The sequence below is a fragment of the Camarhynchus parvulus genome, chromosome 2 (genome assembly GCF_901933205.1).
Source record: "Camarhynchus parvulus chromosome 2, STF_HiC, whole genome shotgun sequence".
In the NCBI taxonomy this organism is placed as follows: domain Eukaryota; kingdom Metazoa; phylum Chordata; class Aves; order Passeriformes; family Thraupidae; genus Camarhynchus; species Camarhynchus parvulus.
The window spans coordinates 144,505,067-144,517,676 of NC_044572.1; the positions used below are offsets into that span (position 1 = coordinate 144,505,067).

A 12,610-nucleotide genomic window follows, 5' to 3' on the forward strand; every position below is an offset into this window, starting at 1 on the left:
GTATAGGAAAATGTGATATAACTCACCAATTATATATCAAGACTTATGTTACATAGGTATGTATGGCTGTGATATACCAAAATGAAAACAAACAAAACCCCAAAACTTTGTCCAAATACAGCCAGACCTCTTCCAGACAGAATTACTCAGTCTATCTGAAACAATGTACTTCAAAATTCTTCAGTGATGCATAGAAAAATATTTTTCTGTCCCTTTTTCAGAGATATTTTACACTAAGTTCACCACTGTTAGCACATGTAATCAAGAGGCTCTAAAATGCTTTTAACAGCAAATGGGTTGTTTCAAAAAATGGTAAGTTTTTGAGACTGCTTTCTTCCCTTCTAGATAACAGAAAGCATTGTTCTTGTAAATCAACACTGAATTTCAAGCAGGAATTACAAAAACAAAATTTCTTATCCAGATTAATCATACTGATACATTTGATGCATCAGTTTCTATCACAGTACAAATGTTACCAAACATTTCATGGCTCATTCTTGCCAAGTTTACTGAACACACACAGAACCAACCCTGACACTTGTGACCAGCTCTGGTCAGTGACACAAAATGGCAACAAGGTCTCCACCCTACAAACCCAACATCCCTGAGGCTCCTGGTGCACCCTCAGGATGAAACCAGAGGAAACAAAGATGCCACCCAAGTCAAGCAATTCTCAGCTCTATTCTATTAACAAATTTAAGCTCCCCATTGCCACAGCTAAGGGAGAAACTGTCACCACAGGTTTGCACTCTGATTTTGCCCAGCACCAAGAGAACCCAGCAGACTCAGAAGATGCTGACAACCAATTTACTACATTGTATCCACTTAGTCAAAAGCTTTTTTCCATTTTTTTACCCAGGACACCCATAAATAAGTTAAATCACATAGAAAAGTTTGCGTTTATTTCATGGTGGTACTTTCTTGGTAAGAGACTACTAACTGGAGGAATAACTTGTCAGAGTCAATGCACACCAGCACTTCTTAATTAGCTACAAAAGGGAAACCAATACTTAAGAAATTGAAACATTAGAAGAAAACATTAGACAATTTTTTATTTATTAATAATTTTATAGCTCAAATTTTAAAATATTAAACCAGAAACAATTCAAGATTCATGAAGAAAAATCTGGAACTATGTACATGCATAATTAAGAATATCTTGATTCTCATCAATATTTACTCAAGCTTTTTGTACAAATTTTTTCACACTGTCATATTTACAAGCATGTCTGTTTAAAACATATGAACATACATCTCTTATAGCATTTACAAATCTTTTGAATATATTTTTTTTCTTAAAAACAAAAGAATATTTCCTTGATTTGACAGTTTTGGTTTCACCTTATGATACTAGACAGGTATTTATTCAGTGGGATGGAAACAGTTATCAGTATTCAAATAGCTAAATAACAGTCATCCTACTGATACACAGAATTATCACATATGGCTTTAAATACCTCCCAAACTCAAAGGATCATCTCACAGGTATAAACTACAGTCCATCTGTGGTGTGTTTCTAATTAAATCTTGAGTCTTTGTTTGGGCTAGATCCACAACTCGGCAGACACTTTCTAAGCATGTACTCGGAGCTAAGAGGCCCTTATAAATGATAGAAAAAACAACTTTGCTTCCAGACAAGTCAAGAACACATGAAGCATGTATAAAATGGGATGTATGGGCTTTTCCAGACACTCTAGCTATCTTTACAGACGGTTTTTATCATGGGATACCACAGTTTTGAACAGACAATATTTGTGCGAATTTACAGGAATCGAGTGAGAGATCTTCTAAGAAGGGGAAGAATACTTTTCCCTTAAAAGCATTTCTAGGAAAAAAAAAGTCTGAGAAGGTTTTGCACATAATACATCTAAGTTACTGATACAATCCAACCAGTTATATCACTTCACAAATCAACTAAAAATCCATCAGCTTGGTCACTTTTGGATGGGACAAAAAAACACCAAACCTCTGGCTTTGGCAAATCAAGAAATCATCTCCTTTGAGCACTGCTCTCTAGAGCTCCTGCACTGATTCTTCCACAGCTTGCTCCTCCACAGGCTGCACAGCTTCCTGAACATAGACAATGAACTCTGAAGCCTCTCCACCCTGGGTATAGACAGTGACTGTCTCGATGCCCTCCACCTCATCCGAGGACACCACCAGGTGATGCTGCTCCGACAGCTCCACCGCCGCCTGCTGCAGCGTCTCCTGGATCATCAGCGTGTGCTTGGCTGGCTGCTCCTCTTCCTTCACCTGAGGGAGGAGACAGGGGAGAGCTTACAGAAATTCCACCTTGCCAAGAAGTACCTGGTGTTGTGATGATTAATGGAAATACAGCACACAAATTAGCAATCGCATAGTTTTGAAAGAAAATGTCAGTTTTGCACAAAATGCAAGCACTTTTGATTAATGAGTGTGTAATTAGGCAGAATAGTGAAAGCACCAACACAGCAACTCAGTTCTGGGCACAGAGAGATGCAAAGTTTCAGGAACACTGGTCTTTAGAGACAGCTTTAATGTCTCAGCAGTCACTCATTCAAAACTGTTTTTATTTAAATAAATCTGAGCTCAATCAATTCCTCTAGTAGCACTGAGTTGAGAACCCATCCAAAACCATGTGAGAAAACACCTACTGTACCCACCCTTCTCTTTCTCCCTAGTCAATGGCTGCTCTTAGAAGTGCAAATTTCACTGTAAACCTTAAGGGATTTTATTAGAAAAATGTGAAATATAAATATCACTGAAATAGGTTCCTAAGGCTTACTCTTTGTGAGGCAGCAATGTTTACATTATTGAAAGGAGAGTGACAGAAACAAGTGAAAATAAAGGATTTTTTACTGAACATTTTGCTTCTTGTCAAAATTTTAAAAAGCAACACAATCTGGTGTTGAATTCCAAATTCATACAAGTGCCTGTCAATTACTGAAGTACAGTACATACTAGAATGCAAAATCCAATCTCAATCCTCTAGCAGACCCATATAAAATTCCTATGCAACATACTCCAGACAAGTATAAATAAACCAGGAAAATGTAAGTGATGTGGAAGAAATTCTCTAAAGTGTTAGTGATAAAATAATCTACTTTTAAGGAGAGAATGGAACAGCAATTTTTCCGTGTGCAGGACATATGCAAAAGCATTTGTTAGGGGAAAGTGTCCCTACCCATGGCAGGAAGGTTGGAATGAGATGATCTTTACAGTCCTTTCCAATCCAAACCATTCTAGGAATCCATGGTTCTGTTTGATGGAGCACAGTGTGCTCCTGCAGCACTGAACTCTGAAGTGATCTTAGAAAGGTCAGACATGGTAGATGCTATGAAGTGTGGAATCCAAGTTACAGAAGTTAGAAAGGACTATTTTTTTTTAGTTAGGAGCTGGATCAAAAGTAAACAGCAGTGGCACAATCAAATTCAAGTAAATATAATGAGGATCATTAATGCTGTTTAAGAGGGGTGTGGGAGAGAAGGGAAGAACTACAATGGATCCAAGGATCTGTTGGTCCCTTAGAGACCAGCAAGGAGAAAAATAGACTCTATATGTTTGTTTTCCTGATGCTCTTTCCTCATTTATTTTTTTTCCCTAAGCAACCATTATCTTTGTTATACAGTGACTTTGCTTCTGACTTTTCTATTTCATGTTTAAAATACCTGTCAGAAGATTTCAGAGATTCACAAGCCCCTTAGGACTTCACAGCACTCTGAACTTTCACTCAACTAATAAGGCTATAGAAAGCCTTTTCTTGAACAATAACAAGCATGTCCAGGTGTTAAATTATTCAGAGGGCCCCAAGTCAGCATGGCTGTAATATACGAATGAAATATATGTGGATTTTATCTGGTGAAAGGTTTAACATCTAAAGGGAATCTGGCCATTGTCACTGACCTTAAAGCAGCAGCACAGTTGTACCCACCAATGCCCACTCTGCCTTCACTGCACAGGATTCATTTTATAGGGAGAAAAAATACAGGAGTGGAATGAAGTCCTTTTCACATTCTGTTTCTTTTATCAAACATATCTGAGTGTTTTATTTGAAATATTCTTTAAACAGCTCCTGCTGAAGTTCAAGCTCAACACAAATAGATGATGCTGGATATCTTTCTTGACACAGTAAAATTTGCAACCAGCCTCAGAAAGAACAATTTATGTTGTCTCAAAATGCAGGTATCATAGAATCAAAGAGTAATAGACTCAGAATGGTTTGGATTGACAGGGAACTTGGAGATGATCTAGTTCCAACCCCTCTGCCATGGGCAGGGTCACCTCCCACTCCCTGTCCAGCCTGGCCTCCAACACTCCCAGGGATGGGACATCCACAACTTTTCTGGGCAATCTGTTCCCATGTCTCACTACCCTCTGAATAAAGAATTTCTTCCTAACATCTAATCAAAGTCTCTCCTTTCTGAGTTTATAAACAACCCCCCTTGTCCTTTCCTTATCTGTCAAAAATCACTTGCTCTTTTTATAAGGCCCTTTCACCCCTCACTAACGGAAGCTTGAGCCTCTCTCTGAAAAGCAAGGAGCTAAATAATGAAAAAAAACATAGAATTGTAAACTTGTGTCTCTTGCTGCTCCCTTTTTTATTTTTTAATTATTGAAAAAACCCTAAATCCTACTGAAAGCAACTGAGCTTTAGTGAATTCTTATCCCAAACTCCCTTTTCATAACTGTCCTCTCCTCTTTCCTGAGGGTACTTGCTCCACTGTCAGCTCTGTGGAAGTTAAGGACATAGACAAGATCTACTAATGAATATTGCAACAGGCCATGAAAAGTCTAATCACCACTGAATTCAGATAGGAAGCTGCAGTTAAAATAGTTAGATAATTAGGATCTCACAGCTTGTTATGAATCAGCTCACAATTACAGCCCTTGATGCTAGAGATGCTCAAACAAATACAGAAATAGGGGTGTCTAAAATGTGGCCCTATAATTATGCAATATACACTAATCCCTCTTGTTTTAGTGCACTACACATAACCCTTCTGACAACATGCCTCAGGCCAGAAAAATTACACTGCATTTGCTAAGAGCTGCAAGAATGCACAACACAGTATGAGATGCATCTCACTGTTGTCACTCTAAATCAAAACCCATAAATAATTTTAAATATAGCTTTGTGAATGTACATAAATAATGAAGAGAGGAAAATAAATAAAGCATAGTTGACACAAAAATGAAACTAAAGCAGAATCTCATTCAATTCAATAGCAGCAATTTAATACTTATTCAGTTTTATATCCTTTTGAAATGAAAATGGTCAATAAAGAAAGTTAATTTAAACTCCCTGCCTGACTTTATTGATGTGGGTTTATTACCCTTGTCATGCAGGGTAAAGAAAACTAATGCCTTTATTTCTGGTGTTTCTAGCTTCCAGTATCTTTTTTGGACAGCTATCTGTAATCCTTTTAGTTTGACAAATCACCACATTATTTGGGATATTTACATTTCAAATCAGTTCAATGTTTACATGCTTCTGCTTGGTTCCTATTAGATTGTTCCACAGGGAATAATCTCAAAATGTTAATTTACATCCCTCAAATTGATGAAACAGTGGGACAGCTGCCATCTGAATGAACGAAGTCACCACACTCAATTCTCTTTATTGGCTTCTGAAATCTTCTGAAGAGCAGCATCCAAGACCTCTTTTCTGTTTGAGAGTCAGCTGAAAAGCATCTGTCTGCTTATCCTTCATTAAAGAATGCCAGCAAGGAGCTGAAGCCACACACAGCTGGCACATTAAATCAAGTCAGTACCTGCATAAATATTCTTTATTAACTAAATCTGTCTCTCGCAAAAGCCAATGGGACTTTCACCACTATGTTTTCATAAGAAGCTCAACATCTCTAAATTCCAAATGTTCTTAATTTACATATCCAAGGACCATCCAAATACATGGAAGTATTCATTACAAATGGGTCTCTCTTAGAGGAATCTCCTCTCAAAATAAGAAAGTATTTTTAAATTTGAAATAAATGAATTCAAGCCATTGAGGAAAACATACTTCTTTCCTTTCCTGAAAAGGAATAAGAAAAAATATTTGCAGTAAGATGCTAAAGCCTTTTCCTTACTCTAGAGCTCATTTTGTGAAATACTGTTATATCTTCAATTTTACTTGAAGTCAGCAGGAGTTCCAGGTCCATTGTGCTCAAAATAGTTTTGCTGGGCCTGTCCCCAAATCCTCAGTGGAATCTCTCTCTTTATTTCAGATTGAATGCTGCTTTTCAGTTCACCATGAAGCAGAAAAGTTAATCACAGAGATCTTTCAGATTTCCAAAACCTTACACTAGGCTGCAGATGCTCCTATTTGTATCATAAAATATTAGTACGAAAATATACAAAATATCTGCAGAAAGGATTAAAGTGAAAGCATTTTAGATCACAGAGAGCACCTGGATATGTGATGTGTCAGCTTACACTGGTGCCCATAAGCTTTGTTCAGCATCATTTGAATAATTTCAACTCTTTCTCAGGTCTGGTTTACATACAGTTATATTGTGTGAAAAAGACACACAGAAAACTCTGTAATTTGATCATTTGAATCTCTATAATGAGCTACAAAACAAAGACAATCTGGTGCATAATGGTTTTGGAATAATAAGAGGCTTGAGTATGAAAGAGTTGCTTTGCATAAAATAAAAACAGCAAGGGGACAAACAAATCTTCATACTGTTGATGAAGATTTTTAAAAAGTTACAGCAATTGGCTGGTTGAATATATCCCAACATAGGGACTGTGGCTGGACATGGCACTCATCTGGCAAAATGCTGGGTCACCCCACCTCCTTTTGAGGCAGAATGGCAACACTGCCATTGTTTTAGGAGCTCTAAGAGGACAGTGATCTTGACTGAGATTTTATCTGTACATTACAGAGATGAGAACTCCTCAAAGGCTGAGGAAACAAAGGCCTCAGCCCCATTTGCCCCATTTAAAACTTTCCATTGCTGTTACTGCCTCAGGAAGCATCAGACTGCTCTGTGTTCTAAAGCAACAACAAAATTGACAATCAACATGTACATAACTGCCTGTACTGGCAAATTTTCTAGATTACCACCAGCACCCATCATCACATCAGGACCAATCCAAGCAGACTGAAATACAAGGTGTGCTGCTGAAGCACAATGCTCAGCAGCCTCTGATGTGACAGCCATGCTAATAATAGGTATTTACTTTTGAAGATGTGCTATGCTATAAAATTCTTTTCTGTGATCTGCTTTGAGCTGATGTATAATCTTTGCTCTGCCTTCCTACTGCTGTCACTTTGAAGAAAGTGACTTACCATGGTAGGTTTTTACTGGAGCCTGAAGAGATCACAGAATAAAAGGATAAAAGCAACTAAAATAAAGGGTGACACAAATGGAAATCCAATATTTTCTGGTTATCTTCTGATAGAGATCTGTTTAGTTATTGCAATAGCTGATATACTTATTCTCCAGAACACATTATGTCTAAGTTTAAAAAAGGTTACTATCCTTTTCAGAAACAGATTTAACCTTTCACTTCAGTCTACGGAAGTAGTAAAAACATCAGTTCTCTCTCATCTTTCTGAGTGGATGGAAAAGAAAGAGAATTCAGCAGCCAACTACTGCACTTTATTGTTAATATTTATGTAGCTTTGGATCAGGACCTGGATTGTATCAGCTATGCTACATGAAAAGAGAAGTTCATGCCCCAAAGGCCTTATAATTTCAGTATCATTTCAGCATAAAACAAGACAAAGCAAGCAGACCTAGAAAAGGGGAGGTGAGAGAGTAAAACATAAATGAGACAGTGGTAGTTCAGTGTGCCAGGCACTGGTGTCAATATACAACAGCCTATTCACAGATAATTGCTGCCATCATATTCTTGACAAGTAATTGAGAGAAGACAATGAGGTACAAATTGCTCCTCATTAAAAATCCACACAACTAAGCACAATATGGAAGAAGGCATTAGAAGTTTGTTTGAAAAAAGTAATAAGTAACTAAATCTTCATGGACTGAGCAAAGGTAGAGACAAAATCTTTACAGCTAATGAGAAATGGTACTCTAAGCTGGAAAGGAGTAAAAAATCCAGGAAAGGAAAACAAGATTTTGTTTGATGTGGCATAAAAAGGAACATCAAGTAAACAGGATAAGAGAAGGCAATGAGAAGAAGAGGAAAGTAATCTTTGAGGTTTTTTTCTGAAAGAATACAAAAGGGATAAAACATAAGCTCTGAATGTCAGAAAAAAGATTATCAGAGCTAACTGAAGCATAAAACAATGATGGCTTGGGCAACCATTGTAGCTAAAAGATTGAAATGGGAAACCATAGAGGAGTCATCATTCAGAACAAATTGGCACCATTTAGGTATTCACTGCAGGCAGGGCCCAAGAATGTTCCTGAGGAGGAAATCAGCTCTCTGACTTGAAAAATAGAAAAGACATCCCACAGAGTTGAGAAATAAAGTGGGCTTCTGATGAACAACTGTGCAGAAAAGGCTGATATAATCACCTTGGTGGTTAATAATAATGATTAGTGATTAACACAAACTTCTCAGCCATCTTCAGAGAGAGCTGTAAGTGATGGTTCTAGAGCACACAAACCCAGTGCAGTATCACAGGCCTAAGAAAAAACCAAATTACCAGCAAATTTGTCCATCACTATCTAAATGAGGAAAACCCTGAAAAAGAGATAACATGCAACCAAATTTAACTGGTTACTACAGTGCATACCAATTTAAACCTTTGGTTTGCAATCCAAAATTCTACTGCTCTGTAGCAGTAATTTGATGAAAAATTTGATGCTTTCTACTCTTTGCATCAAAGAGATCTGATAAAAGAAATAAACTGCATTTATGAAAAAAATAAATTAATTAAATCAGGTAGCATCTTGCTGCCATTGAACATTCCTTCTAACAAACACTAGAAATGGAAGAGCAACTAGAAGAGAAACTAGAGCTGATGGACACAGACCAAGAAGAGAAAACACTTCTGATGCTCTGGTCAATGCACTGAGGGATTCAGGAACTAAGCTTTTAAGGATACTCTTCACATATTGTGAAACCAAGAATATGCACTTTGAATATTGTTTCCTTGGAGAGTTACTTACAGCACTACACACTGAAAGAATCTCCTCTGCAAAAAATAACATATGAGGGTTGTTCATTTATGAGGCTGATATTTCCTCACAAGAAACTCAGTATTTAAATCAAACACAGGTTTAACTTGGAACAAACTTTTTAATGGAACAATTAATATCCTTGTCTGATGTACATTCTATCTGAAAGAAACAACTAAACATCAAGGCAGTTTGTAGTGAAACACTATCTCTATTCTAGTTAACACACAGACTTTGTGTGAAAAACCAATCTTTGAGCACAGGCCTGCAGAGACTGTAAATCAAGGGGGGGTGATACTGGCCTGACTGCTCATGCTTGGCATGTAAGCCAGGAAAATAGTCCACCCCTATAAATAATGGATTGAACAGCCTCTTCTAGTAAAATAAACAAAAAAACCAAATGAATCAATCTCCACCCTAAGGCACAAGGACAAAAGTACATCTGTAACAGGACACAGAGAGCGGAATGTGCAGAAAGGGAAGTGTTCTGTTTTACCCCTCCAGTCCCTTCACCTTCCCATGTGCTCTTCCCACCAAACTCCTTTCTCCCCAGTCTCTTGCCTGTATTTACCATCCACTATGAAGAGCATTCCTGGCTTTTCTATGCATTTATTAGCCTCTTTCCTAGCTGTTCTTCAAACTCAGCACTCTTTTCTCTCTCCTTTTCCCCATCTTTCTACCTTTTTCACTTTTAAGCAGAGCAGAACAACTCAAATGTCCTGCTATGAAGAAATATCTTCATCAGCTCTTTGACAGAGAGATCCAGAGTGGATCCCTAGTAACTGAACAAGGATGGACTTCTCCTGCCACACTGTGATCAAACCTTCAAAGGGGATTTTTGCCAGTCTCAGATCATGTTGGTAAAACTTCACATTACTAATTTTTTTCCCTCAGGCATTTGATGAGATATTTATATTACATTCCTTAGCAGCTGCATATTTCCAGAGCTCACACAACTGGATTTATCCCAAATTAGAAAAAATAACTTTGATAACAGATTAGTATACTAACTCACAGGCAAAATTAAGAGAAAATAATTTCAGGCTCCAGACAAAACCTTGGAAAGGTCTCATACACGTGACTCTAACAGAGCCAGCAATGATTCCTATTTACCAAAGATAATCCAAGCTAAGCAGGGCTAACTTTGCATTTTGGTGTTTAAAATCGCAAGTTGAATCCCAATTCTGGCTGGAATTGGTTACTGTTATGTTGTCAAAGCCTTTTCTTTAATATAATCATTCGTATAAACAAGAAATAAAAAGTTTCCTAAGTCAGAATTGAAATTTTGTTCTTGACATGTAATTCAGGAGCTGTGAAGGACAATCTGATCTTGACTTCACCTCCAATATAATGTGTATTTATAATTTAGTGTACTTGCAGTAAAACTACAAGCAGAACAATAATTTAACAGAAGAACCCCTCAAACATGGTATCCTTTATCTCCTGTGACCTAGTAGAAAACAAATTTAAAATTACACCATTTAGACCTAATTAATACACCAGATATCTTCCAAGATGCTGAAAAGGACTTAGGGATAAATACAGAGTTTGTTTCTGGAGGCAAAATTCTTGCATTAACCTGAAGTTCTACAAGCACAGCACACTGAAGGTATGTGAGCACACAGGTTAGGGAAAGGCTAAAGCACGAGCATAGCAGCATTACTGAGAGACACAGCTGGATTTATACAAGATTTTAAGGATAAAGTGTAAATGGGAATTTTATGAGTTAAAAGTAAGGACAAGGACAGCTGTGGGAGAAATAAATTTCCAGGGAGGAAAGAGGAGACAAAAATAGAACACTATAGTGTAACATTCACAGCAAAAAGAAAAAAATCCTTTTGAAACATTCTAGTAGTTTAGAATGAGAAGAAATTTCTTGGTGCAAATAAGAGAAATATGAAGGAAACTTGCAAGGGCTAGCTAAAAATGAGACTTGAAAGTAAGAACTGATTTAAGAAATGGGTAATGTATGTCCTTAGAGAAAAAGAAAAAAACAAACAGCATAAAAATCAGGACAATTACAATAAATGTTGTTAAGGAAAGAAAAAATGGACCCAAGCTGCTAAGCAAGGACTCTGTGAGGCCATTAAAGAGCAGGAGTGGAAATTCAGTGACAGATGATGTTGATAGATTGCTGACACCCTGAATGAATTCTTTGTCTCACAATCCACAAGAGAAGCTGAAGGTCACAGAAGAAAGTGTGGAATACATTTTCCAGTAGGAAAGTGAAATATGAACATATCTAAAGGTCACTTCAAGGTTAACAATTAGGAACCTATGATAATTAAAACCCAATCAAGTCATAGCTACAAATAAGGGATATCCCACAGAAAGCAATTCAGCATTGAAGAAAAAACCTGACAGTTTCTAATAGGGGAATATTAAAGTCAAGCTAATAACATTTAAAGACTTCTTTCCCTCAGATTAAAATTGGGTGTGCCTGAAACTCTGGAGCAATTTTCTGGTTGGAAGACAAGAGCTGTAAAGTAACTACAGCTGTATAACAGACCAGACTATGACAAAAAAACAATTTCTATAGAAAAATAAAAGAAAAAAGGAAAGAGAAAAACAAAAAGAAAAATTTTAAAAATGTAGAAGATTCCAAAGGGAGGGGGTAGGGGACATAAAAAGAAAATTAACAAAGAGATTCTGTGCTCTGAGAATTCAATATTTCATTTAATACAGGAGTGGTGCTTGTAAGAGTTTGATATCACTGAGAGTCACTGATGTATACAGGGAAAAAGAAGTGATTAAGGCTTAGCAGTCTGCAAACTCAAAAGGCTAGAAATATGGATTGAAAAGTGAAGAAGAAAATTAATTTGGAATAGAAATATTTACTTAGAAAAAGTTACCAGTAAATTCAGTGTCCAACAAAGAAGTCAATAGATTTTATGATGACTCAGATATTGATCAGAGTTAATACCTGTATATTTAAAGTTTAACACTCAGATATCAAAACATTCTCTAGGCAGCTCTCCTTCAGCAGCCACTTACTCCTATACCTTTAGTACAACAGCCTCAAAAGATGAGCTTCTTTAGGGAAGAACTAATTTCAATAATATTGACAAACACCAATTACTAATACTGCATTCAACTCCTAAACAGGTAATCTCTAAAGCACAGCATGCATGTTGATAGTGGCTGTACTATAAAAGGTTTTTTGAAACTTGCACATAATTGGACCACACTGTCTCTGAGTGACTAAATTTAGCTTTCAAGTTTGGGTATGTTACTCTACAAAAAAGCCCTAAACTCTTACATACTTTCTACTCAAAATACCTGTTAAGTATTACAAAAGAAATCTGAAAATGCTCTGGCTTCAAATTCTGCCTTGTTTTTGTGACATTTGGGCAGTAAGCTTAGGAATTATCCAAGTACTTCACAGACCATGAACTTCACATTTTGTGGAGCTCTCATGAACTCAATGTTCAAAACACTACAAAAAATGCTGAACTCAAAAGTTAGTTTCAGCACTCAGAATAATCAGTTCTGGTCCATTTAAATAAAAAGAGTTACTTAAACTCTTTGAGAAGTTA

The 12,610-nt window shown here is 36.8% G+C and overlaps 1 protein-coding gene across 1 annotated transcript in view; it reads right to left on the bottom strand.

The window, feature by feature from the left end:
- Positions 1 to 1,026: 1,026 nt before the first annotated feature.
- ZFAT (zinc finger and AT-hook domain containing) overlaps positions 1,027 to 12,610 on the bottom strand; it is a 77,002-nt gene continuing 65,418 nt past the window's right edge. Inside the window, exon 16 of the mRNA XM_030971913.1 lies at positions 1,027 to 2,253. Within this exon, the coding sequence (XP_030827773.1) occupies positions 2,014 to 2,253 (240 nt within the window). The 3' untranslated portion in view covers positions 1,027 to 2,013. The remainder of the gene's footprint in view (positions 2,254 to 12,610) is intronic.